The sequence below is a fragment of the Cebus imitator genome, unplaced genomic scaffold (genome assembly GCF_001604975.1).
Source record: "Cebus imitator isolate Cc_AM_T3 unplaced genomic scaffold, Cebus_imitator-1.0 Scaffold586, whole genome shotgun sequence".
In the NCBI taxonomy this organism is placed as follows: domain Eukaryota; kingdom Metazoa; phylum Chordata; class Mammalia; order Primates; family Cebidae; genus Cebus; species Cebus imitator.
The window spans coordinates 482,208-506,574 of record NW_016107901.1 but is presented as its reverse complement, the minus strand read 5'-3'; the positions used below and the strand labels follow the sequence as shown (position 1 = coordinate 506,574).

General features: G+C 47.4%; 1 protein-coding gene across 2 annotated transcripts in view; it reads left to right on the top strand.

Annotated features, from left to right (window-relative positions):
• The window catches only part of EGFR (epidermal growth factor receptor), a 202,155-nt gene that overhangs the window by 129,591 nt on the left and 48,197 nt on the right, over positions 1-24,367 (top strand). For both annotated transcript variants that reach the window (XM_017516423.2, XM_037734208.1), the window contains exons 2-14: positions 1,455-1,606; positions 2,474-2,657; positions 5,952-6,086; positions 11,091-11,159; positions 12,005-12,123; positions 13,449-13,590; positions 15,793-15,909; positions 16,732-16,858; positions 16,958-17,031; positions 17,834-17,924; positions 20,362-20,561; positions 21,711-21,843; positions 23,925-24,015. In XM_017516423.2, the coding sequence (XP_017371912.1) occupies positions 1,455-1,606; positions 2,474-2,657; positions 5,952-6,086; positions 11,091-11,159; positions 12,005-12,123; positions 13,449-13,590; positions 15,793-15,909; positions 16,732-16,858; positions 16,958-17,031; positions 17,834-17,924; positions 20,362-20,561; positions 21,711-21,843; positions 23,925-24,015 (1,634 nt within the window). The remainder of the gene's footprint in view (positions 1-1,454; positions 1,607-2,473; positions 2,658-5,951; positions 6,087-11,090; positions 11,160-12,004; positions 12,124-13,448; positions 13,591-15,792; positions 15,910-16,731; positions 16,859-16,957; positions 17,032-17,833; positions 17,925-20,361; positions 20,562-21,710; positions 21,844-23,924; positions 24,016-24,367) is intronic.

Sequence of the window (24,367 nt, the reverse complement as noted above, 5' to 3'; positions counted from 1 at the left end):
CGCTGAAATTGAATGAGAACACAGAAGGGACAGGGAAATCCCCGCAGAGTTAAAGAGGATGTGAGGATTGCTTCATATTTAATGTTTATGTAAGTGCTTTGGGTTGGTTATGCACTGTCTGAACATGTGCTTACTTCCATGGCTCATTGCAAGGGCAGGCAGTCAGATGATGCTCTTTAGAATCATTCCCATGGGGAGGGAACAAAGAAGCCTATAAAATGGAAATGCACATGTAAAAAGCATTGGAGAAAGTGCCAGCATATTGATTTTGGCCATGGCTTGTGCTCTGCCACCTGGCTACTGTGACTGCAGGATCCCGTTTGCAAATGAGGAAGAATCCAACGTCCAAAGCCAGAGGCCGTATTTCTTCACTCTCAGGATAATTTGGGTTCAAATTATAGTTCCTTTTCACGCTCTCTGCCTCAAAAGCCCCAAGACTCTGTTTTGCTACGCTTGCCTAAACATGCCTTTCAAAGAGCTAGGTCTGTAAATACAACTTTATTATAATCCTCTCCTTTGCTTTTAAAAATGGATGGCCACATCTATTTCGATGGTCTAACTTTGTCCCTTAATGTAAACTTTTTTCTTGGATTAAGTTTGATGCCTTGAAACATTAAGGACTCAGGCATATAAGGTTGTGTGTGGGGCGGGTGGTGAGGGAAGTCACTGCGCCTCCGCCTATGCTGGGCAGATCAACACGGAGTGTGGACCCACAGAGGGATGTGTGGTTTCTCGCTAGGTGAGGCTGCTTTTAAATATTGTATTTTGATGTTTGTTATTTTCCGAATATTCTACAGTTAGACCTTTGATTTATTCTTTGATGCATTCATTTGAATAATATTTTTAATCTCCAGCCAGTTAGGTTTTTAATTTACACTATTGTCATTGATTTTAGGTGTACAGTGTTGTGTATACTACTTCCCAGACTATGTTATGTTTGTAAGCATTCTTTGCACGCATGACAATGTGACATATTTTTGCACAGTAAAAAGTTCATTATATAGTTATTAACTCAACCCTGCAGTTACATTAGTGAAATGCCTTGTGAAACTTATTCGCCTCCTGGAACTCTTACGGGTTAATCCTGTCTTAGAGACTTTCATAGAATGTTCATCTACCAGCCACCCCTGCGGTTTTTTTTGGCATTTGTATGCAATTCCATGCATTATAAGGACAAGATATCTCTTATTATGAATTGCACCTTGTATAAACGTAAACATCTTTTATCACATTTGCTTTGATGTGGCCTTTAGTAGGAATTTGTATTATCAGTCACTAAAGCTCACAGAGTTAGTAAGCTTCGTGACCAGATGAGCTCGGCTGGAATGGAGAAGTCTCCGTGTGTAGGGAGTGAATAAACTGCTAGCCTTATTACCTGGACCTCAAGGGACTGTTTTATTTTAGTTTTGCTACATTTCTCAGTATTTCATGTGATATCTTTCTTTTTCTTTCAGTTTGCCAAGGCACGAGTAACAAGCTCACTCAGCTGGGCACTTTTGAAGATCATTTTCTCAGCCTCCAGAGGATGTTCAATAACTGTGAGGTGGTCCTTGGGAATCTGGAAATTACCTACGTGCAGAGGAATTATGATCTTTCCTTCTTAAAGGTTGGTGACTTTGATTTTCCTACACAAATAAAATTGGAGAAAATCTCAGTGGAGAAAGGCCTGGGCAGAAATTCACTTGAAGTGTGTTTATTTTTGCCATGGCAATGACAAGTCTTAGAGAGCTGCAAATGAGAGTTTTATGAGAAAGCCACTTTACCAGCTAGTGTCAAGTAATAGCTAAAAAAAGAATCTGAAAGAGAAACAGGCTAGGCTGACGTTCTACCATCATCACAGCCATTGACGTTCATCCCTGACTACTGCCTTGGTCATGGTGTGCTGCTATACCAGCTCTTAAAAACTTTTTGTAAAAGCCCTGCTTTGCATCATTTGCCTATTTCCTTAGTGTAAATACTGCTACCGTAGCTGATTTCAAGCTACCAAGAATTTCACGCAGCTAATCACAGAATTCTTATTTCACAGTAGATGCTAACAAGCCCATAGGAGCCAGCTCTGAAGGCGTCAGAGTTTGGTGGTCATTGAACTTTGGATGGGATTTACTTAGCCTTCTTCTGTTTTTCTTTTTCCTTTCCTTTTTAAATAAGAAATAATGCAGGAGAGATACAAAGTACTTCTTTTTAATTTCCACTTTCACTGGAGAGTGTTGAACCCCATGCGGCATGAGAACACAGCATTCCAGAACAATCCTCATTGCTCATTATCACAGGCGTCAAAGGCTGATGTGCAGGGATCATTGCAGATTGTGGACGTGCCACCTCCCGTGTCCACGGCTGCAGTCATCTACCTGTTTTACATTTGTTGAGCACTTGTGTGCATCAGGGAGTCCTAGGACTCCCTGGATTTATTTTAGACCTTGAGTTCTTGAGTTCCCCAAAAGAGAAATCACGCACTTATGTTTTCTCCTCTTAGACCATCCAGGAGGTGGCTGGTTATGTCCTCATCGCCCTCAACACAGTGGAGCGGATTCCTTTGGAAAACCTGCAGATCATCAGAGGAAATATGTTCTACGAAAATTCCTATGCCTTAGCAGTCTTATCCAACTATGATGCAAATAAAACCGGACTGAAGGAGCTGCCCATGAGAAACTTACAAGGTGAGACGCTGGGATGCCGAGGCTGGGAGGCTGTAAACGCAGAGAGCAGTTCCGATGGCACCAGCGAGCTTGTCACTCAATTTTGCCTCAGAGAAGACTTATTTTTATCCCATACACGTGCACTAAGTATAAGATACTGCTGTGTATAAGATACTGCGGGGGGAAGTTACCAAGAACATGGCAGATACTGGAATGGCAAGATTTAAGCGGGATACCGGTGTTTCCATGGACATAAAAAAACATGGAGATTTAGTAAGAAATCGTAAAGATTCTGAGTAAAGGAGAGTGTAACCAGACAAGCTGGGCAGGAATCAGGAGTCTGTGTGTATAGGCAGTGAATAAACTGCCAGTCTTATTACCTGAACCTCAAGGATAAAAGACATGCGGTAACAATCAACCCGCATTGAGGACAGTTTTGAGAGTAGTGCTGTTACACAGAAAGCCGTGTGTAAGTTAGGGATAGGGAATGAGGTGTCCTAGAACTTTGAACTTTTGTGAGCCGGACATGCGAGGCTCCTGTAAGAGGAAAAGATGAAGTTGATTTTTAAAAACTGGAGGCAGCAGTAACTGTGCCTCACTGTGCCGTAGGATTGGGGCCAAGAATGTGACCTGGTAACTTCATTCAATGCCCACAACCTTTCTTCAAAGTAGGCGTTGTGCAGATGCCCATTGACTTACCATGGGATGCTATCTGGCTGGACCCCTCCGAGGGTAAAGGCATCATTAGGTCGGATTTCAGGGCTGATTGAATGTGAATTGCCTTCACACCGTGGCAAAGTCGAAAATCTATGTTAAACCATGGTAAGCTGGGGACTGGCTGTGCTCTGCCATTTTACAGATAAATAAATGGCAGTCAAGTCCCTCCCCCGAGGCCCCCAGCAAGTGAATGGAGAGAAAGGCCAGCTATGGCCACTGTCTCTGCCCCAGGGCTCGCAACGCCCCTCCTGTGCCATGCAGTTCTGACAGGGAGGCAGTGCTGGCAGGAAAGTGGTGTGATAAAAGGGGTGCCAAGCAGAGGGAGCCATGTAGGGAGTGACAGGAGCCCAACAGGGGTGCCGTGCTGGGACCCAGGCCAGCCCCTCCCCAAATGGCTCCTCAGTTCACCACCTATACAACTGTGTGGATCCCCCCTACACCCTGCTGCTTAGAGCAGCCACACACAAGCTTGTGTCTGTGCTGACCCTCGCTGGTACTGTGCGCACCTCCTGTGAGATGGCCGGGGACACCAGCTCCTTCCCTGTGCCCCACGTGCTGTGCGGGAGGGAGGCAGCCCATGTAGGTACCTGGACCTCGGAGCCAGACCCTCTGGGTTTCAGCCTGGTCTGGTCCCTCAGCAGCCAGACAGCTCTGGAGCGCCTTCTCCAATCCGTCTGTGTGTCTGTTTCCTCATTTTCAAAAATGTGGATGGCAGAGCTGCTAAAAAAAGGGGACATCCTTCCTAGGTGGGGCAGAAAATCCGGAGACTACAGGAACAGGCCTCAACAGCTCTTTCCACTTCCTTGGTATGATTGGTTTTTAAACCAAGACTCGGTTTGTATAGATGCAGATGAGTTAATATGGTCCTGTTAATAGCTAACCCAGTACCTGCCTCGGGGTGAGCCTCCGCTACTCCTGGGTGCCCGCCTCCTCCGCTAAGCCCCCGGGAAGCGGCCCCTGCAGCCTCCCTCACCTGTGCTGGCCCTCCTCTGGCAGTGGCCAGGGATGAACACATTCAAGCCTGTACAAAGGGTGAGTGTTCCATCGATGACATTAAACATCAACGTTGACAGAATGACTTACATGTACAAAACCCTGGGCAAGTGCGGGGGGTTCTGCAGGATGAATCAGACCTGCAGCCTTCTATCTGAGAGCTGACAGCCTGGGGACAGACATGTCACACACTCTACACGTGTGCTGAAGGCCTGGCTCGGACTCTCCCTCTGTGTTCTGTCCGCCGCCTGCTCTCACTCAGCTCCTGGGTGGGTTGTCGGAGCTGCCCCAGCAGCCTGCACGGCCCTGTTGGTGCTCCCAGCCCTGACCTTTCCTGAGCTCCATCCACCTGTGCCTGGCTTCCTTGTGAGCATTTCCACAGATGGCTCTGTTGTTATCTCCAGCCTCATAAAGAAAGCACCACGATTCAGCCCTTATGACCACAGGCGTCCTCTGTCAGTTCCTTGCTTCTGCACAGCCACTGAAGAAGCTGTCCGCTTGTTCCGCTGTTTCCCTGCCCTGGGTGTCCTGTCTGCAGGAAGCCTTCGGCCCTCACCCCCACACTCCCCTGAGAGATGTGTGCCTGTCCCCTTGTGGGAAGCTCATTTTCCCAGCAGCCTCTGGGATCTGCGGGGGTGACCTTCCCATGTTGGTACTCTGTGCACACAACATGCCTATTCCCCACCTGGGGCGCTGGGCACTGCTTTATGTATTGAAGGTCGATTTTCTCTCTAGTAAAGTCACAGATGGTCATTGTACCATCGTGAGAATGAATGAAGGTAGTGCTTATAAATCAGCTAGCGAGGTACCCGGCCTCCCTGTGTGACAGGGTCTCCCTGGGCATGAGACGGTTAGAGTGTGCGACATGCCTGTCCCCAAGCCTGTCAGCTCCAGATAGAAGCCTGCAGGTCTAATTCATCCTTGATGCACGCACAGCACCACAGGGTTTTGTACATGTAATCATTCTGTCAATATTCACGTTTAATGTCATTGATGGAACACTCGCCCTTTGTACAGGCTTGAATGTGTCCATCCCTGACTTCCCCGCATCCTCTTAGCTCTTCCTTGGAAACAGCTGTACAGTTTGACCACTCTGTGCACTCCTGGAGTCCACTGTCTCCATCATACATTCAGAATCTTCTTGCTTCGTGTCACTCTCGTACCCTTTTCTCTAATGGAAAGCTTCGCCTGGGCGTGCGAGGTGGAGGCTGACCCCTCACCCAGCACCCGGGGCTGCAGCGCTCCCTCTGGACCTGCCTCCCTGCCCTGCCTACCCCCAACATCATGTGGCCATTCCAGTCCAGCTGATCAGCTGCTGGGAACCCTCAGCTTACCACACATGCATCATTTATGCTGTGACTGCTGACTTAAACCATTCTCTTCCTTCCTCCCCATGTTTCTAAATTTCTAATCATTGCTCAAAGCCCAATTCAGAGAAACCCCTAACCCCTTCATGGCACTATCATTAATTATTTTATCTGACCGCCCTCGGGGAAGCTCACAGGACTAATGTTAGCAGCAGGTAAATGTGAAGAGTGCATACATCCTTCATGGGAATTTAAAGGAGCTGGAAAGGACGCTCACCGCAGTTCCATTCTCGCGCAGAAATCCTGCACGGCGCCGTGCGGTTCAGCAACAACCCTGCCCTGTGCAACGTGGACAGCATCCAATGGCGGGACATCGTCAGCAGCGACTTTCTCAGCAACATGTCGATGGACTTCCAGAGCCACGTGGCTGGCTGTAAGTGTCGCACACACGAGCTCTGCCTCCAGCTCCTATGGGGGAGCTCTGAGCGCTGGGGCGGGGAGAGAAGCCATGTTTACTAAGTCACATTAATCAGAAACAAAAAGTAGTAAGCAAAATATCTTGATCACTGGAAGAGCGTGTATTTACCACAGATGTAGACACCGGCTTTTCGTGGCGGGTGGCAGCCTGGCTGGCTGGCAGGGCAGGCCAACCGAGGCAGGTCCCCTGCAGGGACATCAGAGCCCTCGTGGCCTAAGAAGAGCTGCTGTTCATGGGGCGGCCAGCACCGGGGCCTCTCCCAGCCTGCCCTGCTGAGACTGGCCAGACTCCTGCACGCTGGGGCATCCCGGCCCTCCTGAATCACTGGGGCTGAATCCACCCCCAGCTGAGAGCGTGAACACTGCCACATGGAGCCACACCCAGAGCTGGGCACCACTCACGGGGAGGAAGTCTGTCCATGTTTCCTTGAATGTTGGTGGCCTGGTCCCTGTCCCGTTCACCAGCGAGGCTGCCTGTAGGGAAGCCTGGCAGGGAACCAGGCGCAGGTGAGGGTGGCACTCCGGCCAAGGCCAGCACTGATGGGGGACTCTGAGATGCAAGCTCACACCCACCCAGCTCCCCTGGGCCATGCCCCTTCCTGACCGCCCGGCCTTTCTGTGATTACCATTTCCCACCTCTCTGTTTCCCCACAACTCTGCAGTACCTATTTGTTTTCTATCCTCAAAAAAAAAAAAAGGAGCTGACATGAATCTTCAGAATCGTCAACTAGAGGGCTTTGGGTTTTTATATATTTATTTTGTTTTTATTTTATGTATAGATTATGATGAAATGCCCATAAGATTTTTCCATCTTAACCATTGAAAGTTATAATGTCATGACATTATACACCCATATTGGTGTATGGCCATTACCACCATCCACACACACAACGCTTTTATCTTGCAGAGCTGAAACTCTACCCATTAGACAGTAACTTCCTGCTCTCTCTTTCTTCCCAGCCTCTGGCCCTGGCAGGCACCAGTCCACTTGATGTCTCTATGAATGTGACTGCTCTGGGGCTGTCATATAGGTGGAATCATGTAGTATCTGTCCTTTTGTGTCTGGCTTATTTCACCTAGCAAAATGTCCCAAAGGTTCATTCATGTGGCACGTGTTGAATATTCCATGGCATGTGTACACTACATTTCATTTGTCTGTTCACCCATTAATGGACACTTGGATTGCCTCCACCTTTTGACTTTGAATAATGCCACTGTGAACATAGGTATTGAGCCTCTTTGTTTTATAAACAAATTATTCCACCAGATATCCATCCTGACACCTACTATGTTTGCAAGAAACTGAAAGCTTTATTTTACATTGCAGACTTTCATATTATGAGATCAAAGTTAGCATTTCCTCATCTATCTGGTGGACACTGGGGAGGTTAAATTGTGCACATTTTATTTTTTTGATGAACCTGGAATGGCGATGGGGCCAGTGTTTGCCACGGATCAGGTCAGGCAGCCCACAATGGCAGCCTCCGTGTTCTGCACCACAACTGTTAGAAAGACCCACAAAGAAAGTGCTGGAAAGGGGAATGAACAGTGGGTTCATGCAGTAAAAAGATTCAAATACAGGGCTTTGAACTATAGGCCAATGTGGTATTGCTTTAAGAATAGACATAAATAAAGACAATAAGAATTAGCCTAGCTAAATCAAAAGTCCTTAAAGAATGGACATTTCAGGCCAGTAAGGGACTGATCCATTATTCAATAAACTGTGTAGAATGACTTAACAATTAGGGGCGAAAATACCAAAGTGAGAGAACTATAAAGGGTTTTTATAAAGGAACTAGGTATGTTGGGTTAGTCGTGTTGCAGAGTGCAAATTCACCATCAACCTGATACCTGAATTTTCCTTCTTACCATCTAGAGGCAAGCTGGGAACCCTGCCAGGCTCCTGTGGGAAAGGAAGCCCGTCTCTTGAGTGGTGCTTTATGGCTACACGTTCCAGCTCAGAACGGGCCTCATTTAGTTTTCACCAAAACAAATCTCATGAGACGACTTAAGTGTTTTACGGACAAGATGCCTGAGATTCAGAAAAATTTCAGTGTGCCCAGCATTACGTTTTTGTTGAAGTTGGGCATTACAAGTTAGAATGAATGGCTTTACTTGAGAGAAAATTAAAATAAATCCATCACCCAGTTCATGTAATATAAATTCCAAATACATATTAAATACTTAAAATAAAATATTTAATGTATATATAAGTGCCAACAAGAAATATATAGATGAATATTTTGTAATATCAAGTTAAAAGCCAAAATCTGACACCATAAAAGAAAACTTTCATGTGAAAAATATTAATGGCCACCAGGAAAACATTGTGCAGTGTCTGACTGCCATGAAGAGGGTTAGTATCCTTGCTATATTACTATCTGAAGTCATCCTTAAAAGACTATGAAAAAGATTAATCTCTTAATAAAAACATGGCTCAGAACATGAGCAGCCTCTCTCTCTCTCTCTCTCTGTCTCTCTTTCTGTGACACACATGTGCGCTCGTGTGTGTATACACACACACACAAAGATCAGCAAGAAATAAAGGAAAATGTAATTTCTAAGGTAATAAAAAAGGTCAGAGTAAAATAACAAAGCATCACATCTTCCTTTGTTAAGTATTTGGGTTCCTTTTGCTTTTAAACACCTGGGTCAGCTGGGGTGTGGAGAAGCAGAAATTCTCATGTTTCTGCCTGTGGGCATATAAGTTAATAAAACCCAGCTTGGCAATACGCATGCAAAATGTATCTAAAACTAGTATGTATAGCTCTGACCCATGAATGTCACATTTAGGAATAAGAGAAAAAGAAATAAAAGTGAAAATCATAAGAGATGTAGAAACATATCCTTATACAAGAATTCCTCGTAGCCTTATTTATGATAAATGTTGTGAACAAATTATATATCTAAAAATAAGAGATCGTTAAATTAATTATGCTGCAGCCATGCTATTGATAATCATGTTAGATAGAAACGTATTTAAAGCCATGAACTCCTTTAGTTTCCTGTGTCTTCATGGTAAAAGCATGGGAAAATGATCATGTTTTCTCAGGGCTTTTAAGATTATAACACAGTGTATAGCGGGATTCCAATTCCTGTATGTACACAGACTTATATGTCTATATTGACTCTCAGTGAGTCCCATGTCTTCTTTTTGCTTCCTTCTATTATCCATATTTTATATGATGTGCCTGCATTTCTTTTTTGTCACAGTTGGTCAACACTAGAATCATAAATAGACCATAGTTTGTTGGCAAATGTTTAACCTGTTAGAGAAAGATGCGTTTTTCTCTTAAACATTTTTTATACAATGATTACATGCTTATAATAGAAATTTGAAAATTATATATAAGTACAGGGTAAATTCTTTCTGTACTCACATAGAATTTTCATGTCAATAATTTTACATAAATTTTTATGTAAATAATTTTATATATGATTTTCATGTAAACGATTTTACATGAAACTGAAGCCTTTATTTTACATGAAAATTTTACATGAAATAACAATTTTACATGAAATTACATAATTACATAATTTACATAATTTTACATGAAAATTATATGTAAGTACAGAAAGAATGTGATAGCATTCCGTAGACCTGTCTGCTTTTAGCATGCCTGCGTACGACCTTGCTTTCTCTCGGTCTCTGCCAGCGTCTCTCTGCCTCCGTTTCGCACACGTTCATCCCCCACTGTCAGTCCTGATGCCAGCCTCCCCAGCCTTCACGACTCTAAGGAGCACCCGTGCGGCATTAGCGCCCTTCGCCCTGCTGATATCCCAGCTTCACAATCACGTGAGAGATCAATCGTCAGCTCTTCTGTTTGAAATCTAAATTCTCCCTGACTGCAGGAGACCTCGGGACCCATGAACTTCTTTAGTTTACTGTGTCTTCCCAGTAAAAGATATCTGCATGGCTGGACTCTTAATAAATTTGGTGGTCAGCCTGCTCTCTCTAGATAGATATAGCACTTCAACCTTCAGACTTCTCAATACTGATAAAAAGAAAACACGACAGATGAGAGGAAAACCTTTGCAGCTATAGTTTGTAATTGGCCAATTATAAAAACTGCAAAAATTGACCAGATAACGAAGGCCTCACACAGTCAACAAGGCAGTCTGCACTGTTAACATGTCACTCTCTGTGCAGCCTTTTGCGTTTCTCTCTGATTTGGAGCCTAGAAGATTTTATTTACAGGCCATGGCTTAACAATCCCAGAACAGCTGACACATGCAGTCACTCAAGACTGGACATGGCAAGGAAGCAGTGAGTCCATGCCAAAGGTCCGGCCAAACTAGACACTCTAGCTGCGGCGGGAGATGCTGGGGGATGCTCCAAGCCTAACCAGATTGCAGACGGGGAACCTCAAATTCATGAAAAATTCTCGTGTATGTGGCCTGTGTTAGTAATTACTCTCCACCTCAGCTCCCACAGCTGACATGTAAATAAAAGCAGTACATGGTTCATCTTCTTTCCTTATCAAGGTCTCTCTTTTTTATTTTGAGATGGAGTTTTGCTCTTGTTACCCACGCTGGAGTGCAATGGTGCGATCTCAGCTCACCGCAACCTCCGCCTCCTGGGTTCAGGCAATTCACCTGCCTCAGCCTCCTGAGTAGCTGGGATTACAGGCACGCACCACCATGCCCAACTAATTTTTTGTATTTCTAGTAGAGACGGGGTTTCACCATGTTGACCAGGATGGTCTCGATCTCTTGACCTCGTGATCCACCCGCCTCGGCCTCCCAAAGTGCTGGGATTACAGGCGTGAGCCACCGTGCCTGGCCCTCAAGGTCTCTTAAGTGATTCTACAAACCAGCCAGCCAAACAATCAGATATAAGTTGCCAAGATTGTCTTCATTTATTGAACGTGCTTAACTCAGGCCTGGGAAAGGCTGTCATCCATTTCTCATTATTCCTTCCCTTTCACTGAGATATGCATCTATTACTTTTACATTTCAGGCCAAAAGTGTGATCCGAGCTGTCCCAATGGGAGCTGCTGGGGTGCAGGGGAGGAGAACTGCCAGAAACGTAAGTCAGTGAACAGCCTCAGACCCACGTGTGACCGTCCCCCCTGCCTTCACTTACTTAGGTGATTGGATTTGTTTTCCCCTTTGAAGACCCCAGCTATTTTATCACATGGCCTGGTGTGAACCGTTAGGTGAATGACAGTCTCGCAAATCTCACCGCATGCGGTTAATCCAGGGTGGGTTATTTTGGGCGCTTCAGCCTGTCATAAATAAGTGAATGCCAGCAGGGTACCCCAGCCCTGTCCTCTGGACACAGCACACTTCCCAGGAATGGAGTCTTGTCCCTGTTGACAGCAGTCACCAGGCTTCTCGCTTCCTCTCCCTCCCTGGCTTTCTTTGTACCCACCTACACAGAAGCCTGAGCACAGTTCCTCATAGGGACTTTTCCGTGTGGACCCTGCCTTAGGATGGAGAGGGCCACCCACCCAAGCATGGCTGGCTCAGCCTCTCCGTGGCCAAGGAACCTGGGGACAGGAGCTCAAAAACAGACCCTCTGCCCTTAAGCTGAATTGTGGGGTGGCTGTTAGGCCCTTCTAAACACTGCTTCCCAGCAGATATTTTTGTTCTTTGTATGTGCTTCCTGCATTGCCCAAGATGTACCTAATTATTTAGCAGGTCTCAAAGTCTAGACTTGATTTGACGGTTCTATTAAGTGATGAAAAATAAATCAGGAGAAAAAAGAGCCCATCAGAAAAGGGCATGGTTTGACTCAGCTTGAATGACGTTTCGTTGGAGGCAAATGTGTCTTCACTTTTTTTGTCTACATCTGCAAGCGCTCTGCAGCCTCCCTGGGAAATGACCCTATGCTCACGCTTCAGCTCACGAGGGACCTTTGCTCTTTTTCAGTGACCAAAATCATCTGTGCCCAGCAGTGCTCCGGGCGCTGCCGCGGCAAGTCCCCCAGCGACTGCTGCCACAACCAGTGCGCCGCGGGCTGCACGGGCCCCCGAGAGAGCGACTGCCTGGTAAGGTGCCCCTCCAGCAGCCTCCCTGGAGCGGGCTGTGGCTGCACCCTCCCCACCCACGCCAGGACAGAGCACCTCCTGTGGCAGAGCTGTCAATTAGCATTTGTAGTCACAGACAGGATACTGCCCTCTGCCTGGTGGCAAAGTATCTTTAGTATCCTGCCTCCACCACTCACTGAGACCTTGGGAAAATCATGGGACCTCCATGACTCCATTTCCCCACCTGATAATGATGTGGAACAAAGTCTCTCCCAGCTGAATGCTTAAAGGACATAATGCCCATGATGGCCGTCACCAGGACCTGGGCACAGAACAAGCACTAAATACTACATGCAAGTATTGTCATGAATGTGCCTTGTTTTGCCAGCAACGCACTCTCTTTATTGTTTGACTTCCACTATACCTCTAGAGACTTGACACCTTGAGGTCCCTAAGAGACCGGTGGAGAGCCACACAGGTCTCGCTGGCTGGGGCTGCATTAGGGCCTCCTGACACGGATCCCTCAGCTCCTCCACCACTGCTCAGGCACCTCCTGAGCTCACCCTGCCCTCAAGGGCTCCTGAAGTACTCGCTTTCACCCTGTTACTGCAGAAAAGGCCAGCAGAAGACTTGCTGCCCCAGCGAACTCTGGGCAGCACCAGAGGGTGTAGGTCAGGAGCGTCTTGGAAGTCCTAGAGACGCCAAGGCTGGTGGATGTGATTCCTGAAGTGGGCGCTGGGTGTGATGAAGTCCTCCCTAACACTAAATCCAGAGCACTCTGTGGTTTCAGGGAAGATTCCTAAATTCCAGAGGCTGGACCCAGACCCCCTGGGCTGTTTGTAATGTGAGCCCCAGGGAGAACACTGTGCATGGGGTTGATCCTGGAAAGATCCCATACTGTATTGGGTGTGGCCCCTTTCCAGGGCATTGACCTAGGCAACGTTTTCCGCCATTCAGCAATACATTATAAAATGTACACTCAGCTGTACTTTATAAGGGAAGCCCAATGTAATCTGAGTTGAAACGTTAATTTTACTCCATCGTCATCTATAGAATGTGCAAACTCCATCATCTTTACGTTAGTAAAGAGATGTATTTTTATCATGACCCATAAATTCTGGTGGGTGGGACAGTGCATCTAACAAAAAATTGATTTTTTGGAAGAAGGATCTCTCTGACTCTGCAGAGGGCGCCGCTGGCTTTTCCCACAGTAGTTGAACACTGGGCTATGAGGGCCATAACTTGAGCTTTTTGACGGGCATCAGCACCGTCCTGTGCTTCCTCCGTGTGTGGCACCCGCCACGTGTCCTTACTCACTTGCCTGGTGTGTCCTTTCTCCTCCCCAGGTCTGCCGTAAATTCCGAGACGAAGCCACATGCAAGGACACCTGCCCCCCACTCATGCTCTACAACCCCACCACATATCAGATGGACGTGAACCCCGAGGGCAAATACAGCTTTGGTGCCACCTGCGTGAAGAAGTGTCCCCGTGAGTCCTTCCCTGTGAGCCCTCTGACTGGTCAGGCATGCTCGTCCCTCTCCGTCTTCTGCTAAGCTCTGGAGTACCCAGTCTTAGAGAGTCTTTGGGTGGATGTGTTTGCCTCGCTGTGGGGAGGTGACCCTGTGCCCATCCAGGTGCAGTGACCCTGTGCCCGTCCAGGTGCAGAGGCGAGGGGCTGGCTTGCTACCAAGGAGTGGGCAGGCAGTGGCCGTGTCCACCCATGGGGGCTGCTGGGTGCACAGGGCAGATCTTGGTGGCAAGGCCACCTCACAGGAGAAACACCTGCTGTTCAGTCCTCACCGCTCGCCCAGCAGCCACAGCCTACGGTATTCAGTTGTCTGCTGGGCACAAAGCAGGGGCATGTCACCGTTTAGCACTTGTGCCAAACAGGTATATAATAGGCCTAAATCAGAGAATCTATCAGAAGACCTGCCTTTTTGAGTGGCTGAAATTCTAGTGAAAGTTAAGCCTCCTAGAAGTATTGCACAAGTTTTGTTTTTGTTTTTGTTTTGTTTTCATGGTTTGGGTTTGACTTTTGCTTGTTTGTATTTACATTTGTACTGGTGGCTCCAGGGTTTAGAGAAGTGGTGACATAAAATGCTTTCTAACAGGGAGAGCAAAACTTTGTCTAATGAAAGAGTTTTAGAAGCCAATCTTGATCTCTAAAAGGGAAGATTAACTGGAAAAAAAATTTGAAAGAACAGTGATGAGGGGGAGATTTTACCCTGCCAGATTTGTGTACATGAGAAATTTTACACTCTGGGAAAAAGCACACAAAATAAGAAGCCATTATAAGGCAAATGGCAAATGAAGCCAAAGAAAAATGTGCCGCAGTGTTAACACAGATATAGTCTGCGAGAGAGGGCTTAACAGAGCTTTAAAATCCATAGGAAAACACTTCGAGCCTAAGGTACCAAGAGCAGATGGTTCACAGAAGAATCACCAAGGTCCTGTAAACATTTTTGAGGATCTTCTTGGGGAACTTAGGAACAGGCCAGGCGCAGTGGCTCCCACCTCTAATCCCAGCACTTTGGAAGACCGAAGGGGTTGGATTGCCTGAGGTCAGGAGTTCAGGAACAGCTTGGCCAATAGGGTGAAACTCCATCTCTACTAAAAATACAAAAATTAGCCAGGCGTGGTGGCAGGCACCTGTAACCGCCGCTGCTCAGGAGGCTGAGGTAGGAGAATCGCTTGAAACCAGGAGGTGGAGGTTGCAGTGAGCCGAGCTCACGCCACTGCACTCCAGCCTGGGTGACAGGGCAAGACTCCATCTCAAACAGACAAACAAATAAGCAAACAAATAAGTGACACATAGAGCTCCTAAAAGTAACATAGATGTCACTATTAACAGAGATGAATTACTTTAAAGGTGGGAGCAGGTGGAGGAGAGGGCTGAGGTGCCCTGGGATGCAAAACAGCTGGCCCCACAAGGGACCCAGGGCCATGTCAGGAAGGGCCATGACAGCAAAGCTGGTGTCAGCCGCAGAATAAAATGCAGCCTCACCTATAGCTGCTTCAAGGGAAGAGTGCTCTTTTTAGGTCTACACATTTTTTTTTTTTTTTTTGAGATGGAGTCTTGCTCTGTCACCAGGCTGGAGTGCAGTGGCGCAAGCTCGGCTCCCTGCAACCTCCGCCTCCCGGGTTCAAGCGAATCTTCCACCTCAGCCTCCCCAGTAGCTGGGACCACAGGCGCATGCCACCACGACGGGCTAATTTTTTTTGTATTTTTAGTAGAGATGGAGTTGCACCATGTTGGCCAGCATGGTCTCGAGCTCTTGACCTCATGATCTGCCCACCTCGCCCTCCCAAAGTGCTGGGATTACAGAGGTCTACACATTTTTAATGAACACGCAAGCTCTAACCATAAGCCCTGAGGACAGCTCCTACGAGGAAGGACAGGAGCTCACAGAGGTGCTGTACCCTAGCGAGCACTGCGATGCTTTTTCCCTGACACCTGTTTCCTGCGGTGTTGAAACACCGTATGGTCCACATTGTGGCCTAGAGTGTTATTAAACTCTTGAGTGGGATTCCTTTTCCGTTTGTGACCTGTCATTCTTTGTCCTTAAAGTAAATAAAGCCAAAGGAGGATGGAGCCTTTCCATCAGCCCTCTCGAGGACCTGGGCAGTCCGTGTGAGGCCCGAGCACCTGGTGCCACCGTCGTCACCTTCCTTTCATGCTCTCTTCCTTAGGTAACTATGTGGTGACAGATCACGGCTCGTGCGTCCGAGCCTGCGGGGCCGACAGCTACGAGGTGGAGGAAGACGGCGTCCGCAAGTGTAAGAAGTGTGAAGGGCCTTGCCGCAAAGGTAGGAGGCCCTCAGAGGTGCAGGCTGGACTCTCAGCCACCTCCGAATGAACACATCTTCCTCTTCTCATTAAAAAACAACTATGCATGTCGGCCAGGCACGGTGGCTCACGCCTGTAATCCCAGCACTCTGGGAGGCCGAGGCAGGCGAATCACAAGGTCAAGAGATCGAGCCCATCCTGGCCAATATAGTGAAACCCCGTCTCTACTAAAAATACAAAAATGAGCTGGGCGTGGTGGCATGCGCCTGTAGTCTCAGCCACTAGGGAGGCTGAGGCAGGAGAATTACTTGAACCCTGGAGGCCAAGGTTGCAGTGAGCTGAGATCGCACTGGAGTCTGGCACAGCAGAGCAAGACTCCTCAAAAAAAAAAAAAAAACCGACTATGCATATCGTTTCTTTAAGACACATTATAAACTGCAAAGCCAGGTTAGGCAATGGGAAGGGACTGAAGGTTGTGATAGGGTGGGGGCCCCGATGAGGCCGCCAGGCGCCCAGCCCTGGGACAGTCCACGGGAGGCAGAGCTGGATGCAGCCCAGCTCCATGCAGCCCATGGGAAATAATGAGGCGAATGCCAGGTCGGCGTGGAGTGACAGCGATGGCGTCTCCTACAGCACTGTAGCCCCAAAGCGTGCCATAGGTCCTGGTGTGCCCCCCCCCACCCTCCCCAGCCCTGTCAATGTTTGTCGAGTGAATGAAGGATGACATGGCAACGGCAGTTCCCGCGGCTGGAGTTCCTTCCTGCTGCCCTCTGCCTGTGGATCCTTAGCTATTTTTAATTCAACAAATGTGAACGGAATACATCTCTCTCTTATCTCGGCAGTGTGTAACGGAATAGGTATTGGTAAATTTAAAGACACACTCTCCATAAATGCTACAAATATTAAACACTTCAAAAACTGCACGTCCATCAGCGGTGACCTCCATATCCTACCGGTGGCATTTAGGGGGTAAGTCACAGGTTCAATTACTTGTACAGAGAAAAACAGAATCGGCCTTGTTAACTGGCAGAGGTTGGTGATCAATAATCGCCCTGCTGTTTGTTCCAGTGACTCCTTCACACACACCCCACCTCTGGACCCAAAGGAACTGGATATTCTGAAAACCGTTAAGGAAATCACAGGTTTGAACTAAATTATCACATCAATATAAATGGGAAATCAGTGTTTTAGAGAGAGAGCTTTTTGACATATTTCCTTCTTCCTTGGCATAAAAACATTTCTTCTGAAATTTTACCATTGATGGCTAACGTTTTGATACTGTTCAAAAATGTAGTTTCCCCTGCAGGAGGGGGACACGTTAAGCCCAGGCTTGGGTCATTCACTGCACAAGTGAACATGCTTCCTCCCTCCTGCCCGGCCCCAGCCAGCCACCTTGGTGGCCCATAACCCCAGGGGCAGCCTGGACCTCAGCCCTTTGAAACTGGGCGCCAAATCCCTGCAGGGCTACGGGCAGGCCTCAGGTCCATGATTGCCACCTGAGCTCCACTTCCTTCCTCTCTAAAATGGGCAAGTTAGACCTACATAACAAGACTGTTTTAGGATTGAAATCAAATAAGGAAAATCATAAAGCTCCTTGTACGTGATACCAATCCATAAATGGCAGATAATCAATCACAGCAGGAGCCTCTTTGGGGTAATCAGATACGCAGCCCAGGAGAAGTCCCAGGGCCACAGCCAGAGGGGCAGCAGGAGACGTGCGACTCACTGGGGGAGGCGGGAGGCCGCTGTGAACACTGACTCAGCCTGCATCGCCCATGCGCATGTTCACCCAGAGAAGATGATGATAAAAAAGAATCAAAACAAATCAAATTTTCCCACTCACTGCTCATATTATTCAGAGTCCCTGGGAGTCCTGGAGTAATGTCTCATACAAAAAATACACTCCTACGTGGTGTGTGCCTGAGCCTTTCTTCTGCTTCACAGGGTTTTTGCTGATTCAGGCTTGGCCTGAAAACAGGACGGACCTCCATGCTTTTGAGAACCTGGAAATCATACGCGGCAGGACCAAGCAACAGTGAGTTGACCACAGCCAAAGCCTGGGAGATGACATTTGCCTTTTTAGTTGGAAATTAGGCTTACAGGAGCATTGCTAAGATAGGGCACAGAGCTCCTGTATCTCTCGCCGGCATTCCTGAATAGTATCACACATGAGCTGGTACAGGGATCAAGACTGAACGGCCATTGGCACCGGCTGTCCGCTAAACCACAGACTTCTCCGCGTTCGCCAGGGCTTCAAATCCGGCATTGCGCTTACTCGTCAAAGCTTTGCAGTCCCTCCCAACCTACATCAGTTCCTGTGTCTTTCCTTCTCTTTCATGGCCTTGACACTTATAAAAAGTGTGTGTCCGTTACTTTGCGACTGTCTAACCGTTTCTGCTCAGCTGGTGTCTCTTCAGGATGCAGTTGAGGCTATGTACGTCTTACACAGGGACCAGAGAGACTCTTTAGCACCACCTTTTTTTAAGGATTTCCACCTTTTCACCTCCGACAGTGGAACAGACATGCCGGTGCTCACACACAAGCATCTTTAATGTGGTAACCATCAGTTTAGTGGTGTGGCGGAGGAGATGGGAATCTCTTGGTGAAACCCGCCCTGGAAGCAGCCTCATTGTGAGAACTGCTGTCCCTATTGACTCCTAAAGCACTATGCAATACTGTGCAACACTGAGAAAAATCAGAGTGCGTGAAATACGCATCTCACCCCCATCATGGTCTGGCAGAGGCTAGAGGTTCTCACCCCCATCTCACCCTTTCATAAACTCCCTTGGCTCTGCACCTGTGATCCTAAACACGTGGCTACCGTTGCTTCCCAGAAAGGCCTTTTCGCTCTGAATTCTCTGGAATACTTCCTTTGCCCAAGATTCTTGCAAAAAATAAGAGATTTAAGGCAATTTTCTTGGATGACTGGTATAAGCCACTTGGCTTAGTGGTAGGGATTTAAATAAGATAAGCGTTACTTACTCTTCACATTTAATGAGAAGTTTGGTGATTCCAGCTCATACTGAAGCGGGGTGGCCACAGGTTCCAGGGGGTGACTCACTGAAGCCCCAGACCTGCCCTGCAAAACGACCTGGCCTCTATTGGCATATGTGGGGAAGAATTCCTAAAGGTATTGGTTGCAGGATCCTATACAAGACCACTCATCTGTGTAGGAGAAAGAAAAAAGATGGGGGAAAGAAGAGCAGCAGGGAGAGGAGAAGCCTCTGGATAACAGTCTAACCCTCTGCCATCCAACACCTAAACATCAGTCTCTTCATCCAGTCCTCGAAGCTGGCTCAGTCCCCAGCCTGGGGTCAGATGAGAGATTCCTGCAAATGCAGATCTCTTTCCTGTGGCTCCTTCTCAATTACAGACAGCTCCTCCTCAAGGTGCACGGGGTCTCCTGTACCCTGGCCTTGACCGCCCTTCCCAAACCAGCCCAGGCCTTCCAGCCTGCACCATCCCAGACCTGCAGGGGCTAGAGGTTCTCACCCCCATCATGGTCCAGCTGGGCCTAGAGGGTCTCACCCCCATCATGGTCTGGCTGGGCCTAGAGGGTCTCACACCCATCATGGTCCGGCTGGGGCTAGAAGGTCTCCCCCACATCGTGGTCTGGCAGAGGCTAGAGATTCTCCCATCCATCGTGGTCCAGCAGGGGCTAACGGTTCTCACGTCCACCGTGTGCCTTCCTGCTCCTCCAGGTGGCTCAGTACATCCCCGCTTCAGTCTGAATGACTTCCATCCAGTCGTCTGATAGGCATATTGGACCACCCCATAGTGTCCTAGCATCATGTTGGATGGTGAAGAAAATAGCACAGTCCCTGCTCGCAGGGCCTCACAGCCTTAGGCATCACTTTTGGAGGAAGCTCCCCTTCCCAGGCATCCCTCCCAGACCTCTTTGGAGGCCCCTGCTCTTTGCTTCCATGTCGCCGGCACTCACCGTGGTCCTCGCAGGGGCTCAAAATGATCTGCCTAAAGGATTGTGTCACCAGCAGATGGAAGGTCCTTGAGAGGAGGAGACATATTTAACCTACACAGAATTTGAGACAGAGAACCTCAAGTGTTTGTCCAATAAATATATGAATGGACAGACAGACAGGCTGGGTGGTGGATAGATGGACAAACTCACAACCTTTGAAGTTTATTGGGCTGTTTGAGAGGTTAGAATATGTTCTCAATTTCCAGGCAAAATGAAAATGGAGAAAATAAAATGACATGAAAGCATTTTATTCATCCTCCCGGTCTGCCACTGAGGTTAAAGATACTAAAGAAACAAGGAGCTAGCTTTTTCCTGGATAAACTTAAACACTTGCAGTTTTCAAAAAGGTGCAGGGTGTGCCTCTCACAACATGACTTACCATCCTTGGAAAGCAGTTTTTAGTCAATCGAAGGCAGTCAGGAAAAACAAAGTTTTCAGGGATACATTTTTTTCGTAATTTTTTACCATGTGATTTTTCTTCTCTCCAATGTAGTGGTCAGTTTTCTCTTGCGGTTGTCAGCCTGAACATAACATCCTTGGGATTACGCTCCCTCAAGGAGATAAGCGATGGAGATGTGATAATTTCAGGCAACAAAAATTTGTGCTATGCAAATACAATAAACTGGAAAAAACTGTTTGGGACCTCCAGCCAGAAAACCAAAATCATAAACAACAGAGGTGAAAACAGCTGCAGTAAGTCACCGTTTTTGTTTATGGAGTTGGGTCCTTTATTTTTATTTAGAATTTTGAAGGGCTATTCCCATTTAAATCACTTTTTTCAGTTCCTTAAGAAGCAAATTGAAATCTTTAGAGTCCTAATTGTGAAATTACCATGTGAATTCCATTAAAACTGTTTTCAGATCATTCTTATTTAATAGGATGAATTTGCCCTGAGGTTTAAACTACCAATTGTTTGTAATTTAAGTAACTAAATTTAGTATTGGTTATACTACCTTTTAGCTGTAGGTCACCCTCTGCGTTTCGGCCTGTGAAGATTATAGCTACACACACACACACACACACACAAATGGAATGAGCACATCAACACTTCCTGTTCTGACTCAGCTTTTGAAGCTGCTGAGAGCCTGGCCTGTGCTGGGCTTTGGCCATGGCAGAGTCAGCTGTGAGTCAAGTGCTGGTCTGGCCTCCCTAGCTTTGAAGCCCTTATCAATTCCCTTAATCTCCTTCGGCTTTGGCTTCCTCATCCATAACATGGAGATAGGAATGATTCCCACGCTGTAGTGCTTTGAGAGAATTCAGTGAAATTCTGTGTGTAAAACCCTTCCATGGTGCCTGCACATGGCACACAGTCACAGCCTGCCCAACGGTTCCCATCAGCTGTGAGATTTGTCATCAGAACACCACCGGCTCTGCTCCAGACTGCCCTGGGTACCATCAAAACACACCCAGTGCCCAGCAGCACCTAGCCCCTCTGCACGGCTGGCCCCTTCAGCAGGGGCAGTGGCCAGGGGAGCACAGAAAACACTGAGTCCCATCTGGTTTAATTGATGCCATTGCCAAAGGGGAGGACTCATGGCACCCCCTCTAGTGCGCCCGCATGCCTGGCTCACCACTAGGAGGTAGACCTGTACTCCACTGTCAGGCATGGTCCAGTGCTCCCAGCAGCCAGCACGCCTGCTGCATCCTTCCCGTCACGGCAGCGGGGACTGCGGGAGGCCTCTGGGAAGCCCAGTCTGTGTCTTCCTCTTTCAGGCATGCCTAGCAAGTCTGTGCCACCCAAGGTCACGGAGCACAGGGCCCCTCCTGGGAAGGTGCCGTCTCCTCTGGCCCCTGGGGTCCCTGCTTCATCACTGACTGCTGTTAACCACTTTGTCTCTGCAGAGGCCACAGGCCATGTCTGCCATTCCTTGTGCTCCTCCGAGGGCTGCTGGGGCCCGGACCCCAGGGACTGCGTCTCTTGCCGGAACGTCAGCCGAGGCAGAGAGTGCGTGGAGAAGTGCAACGTTCTGGAGGGGTAGGAGATGATTTCTTTAACTCCCTTGCTTTGATCAAAAAGGAGACACCAGGTTGTTTTATAGCTTTACAGGCACTCTGTTAAATTTTCTTTTCCTTTTATTCTTTGCCTTTGGTTTTTGGAGGTCTGGGGGTTTTCTGTGCAGGGAAGGGAAGTTGTTTGATTACTTTATATTTTGACAAATTTAATCACAATAAGAAAAATCACGTGTTATTACCTAATTTAATCCAATAATTTACAGAATCTCTTTTCTTGGAAGTATCTTAAATTTTTCTAAGCTACAAAAAGTTCCTAAAACAAATGAGACAGTCGTCAGTGGTTCATCTGGCCAACTCCGTGGACATTTGGGCCTTTCTCTGCAGTGCCCGATTCCTGGTGTGTGAAAATAAATTAACACAAATTATATTGCCCAGTTAATATTTGTTTTATGTACCCCCAGCATGCATTGCACATCAGACAGTACCAGGAACTTTAAATATACCTACGGACAAAGAAATAATTCCTAACAATGCTTGCTGAATTTAGTTGCAATCAATAAAGTGCAGTTTGTGGATCCGCTGAGGATGTTGATATTGACTTAAGGCTTTGAATGACAAATGAGGACAAAAACTAAATAGGAAAGTAAAACTGAAAAATAGAGGCCAAGGTCATGTGCTAGAAAATGTAAAGAAACAGAGAAATTGATGAGAGCCACAGGAATTACAGATGGCTGTAGGAAATCTTCCTGTTTTACTCTCAGTGCTTAGACCACAGCTTGGATCCAGAAATATTGAGCAGCAGGATGAGAGGACCAAGTTCAACTCTGTAGGAGTCCTTTAGCTGATAGGCTCAGAAGAAACCGCATCATCGATAGTCCTGCTTCCACTTCAAATAAGGAATATTGGTGCAATCCTTATGGCCACAAATGGACACTTGCCCATGTTTTCAGTTTTCAAGTGTTTCTTAAGAGGCAGGGTATTGAAAATACCCACGTGGGGTGCCCCATGTCCTTCCATTAGTATAGAGAAACCTGGTGTCCAGTGGCACCTGCTCCCTCTGCAAGCCCCGCCCCCTTCAGCAAGGGCAGTGACCCAGAGAAGAGGCACAGAAGACACAACCCTATTTGGTTTAATTGGTGCCATTGCCCAAGGGGAGGATGAAAGGCACACACTTTTTTTGTTTTTGGAGACAGGGTCTCACTCTGTCACCCAGGCTGCCATGCAATGGTGTGATCTCAACTCACTGCAACCTCTGCCCTCTGGGTTCAGGCGATTCTCATGCCTCAGCCTCCCAAGTAGCTGGAATCACAGGCTTTGCACCACCACACCCAGCTAATTTTTTGTATTTTTAGTAGAGACAGGGTTTGACCATGTTGGCCAGGCTGGTCTCGAACTTCTGACCTCCAGTGATCTGCCCACCTTGGCCTCCCAAAGTGTTGGGATTACAGGCATGAGCCACCGTACCTGGCCAAGGCACACACTTTTGAGAATAAACACTCCTTGTTCGCTGCTGGAGAATAGAACTGTGCTTGACTTCCAGGCAGAGTCCTGTCTTCCTGACAAACAGCAGGCACATCTGCTCTGTCTTCTCAAACGTGAGCTTCTTGCTTTCCATCAATCTGTACATCTTGAGGATGTCAGAAGTATTACAAGCTAAGTTTTTCACACCTATGTTCCACACTCATCATTTTTAGTAATAACCATTGAGCAAGTTCATTCTCACTCCTTCCTTTTTCTATCACTTAATCTGAAATTATCATTTTTCCAGCTTACTTTCAATAACCCATGAATCTGGTATTAGAGGTGAGGAACATCTCTTCAGGACCATCTTTTCTTTCATCATTTGGCTTGCTCACCCAATATGCAAAAACTTTGCCTATAGAAAATGCAGGAAAGAGATTACGAATGAAGCTCCTGTGTTTACTCACAGAGAAGACGGCCCAGGATTCAGTTAACAAAGTCAGCTGATAATATTATAGTATAGTCCTGAAGTCCCAACTCCTTGACCTTGACCTCAAGTTATCTGGAATTTCGGAGAGGTGATTTGTGTTCCTGCGACAGTGTCTCAGGGGAGGGCTGATGGGTTTCCTCTCCTCCTCTCAGCGAGCCGAGGGAGTTTGTGGAGAACTCTGAGTGCATCCAGTGCCACCCGGAATGCCTGCCTCAGGCCATGAACATCACCTGCACGGGACGGGTAAGAGCCCCTCACTGCTGTCCATGCCCACTTCACAGGAAGGGCTTTCACAGAAGCTGAACTGTGACAATGGCCCAGGGCATCCTGTGTGGGCAGGACAGCCATCAGAGCCCCTTCCCAGAGGAGACAGCAGGCTCTGACCGTGCTGTCCAGGCCGGTGTCGGTGACATTAGCACACATTTGCCAGCAACGAGCATTCACTCTTTCTGCTGACACCTGCAGCCTCATCTAAGCTTATCAAGTCCTCACATTTAATGGTGGCTGTTTTCACCTGGTTTCCCCATCCCTGACCTAGTCAGCATTGCATTACCACTTTCACCAAACATCCTGAAATTCTTTTTTTTTTTTTTTT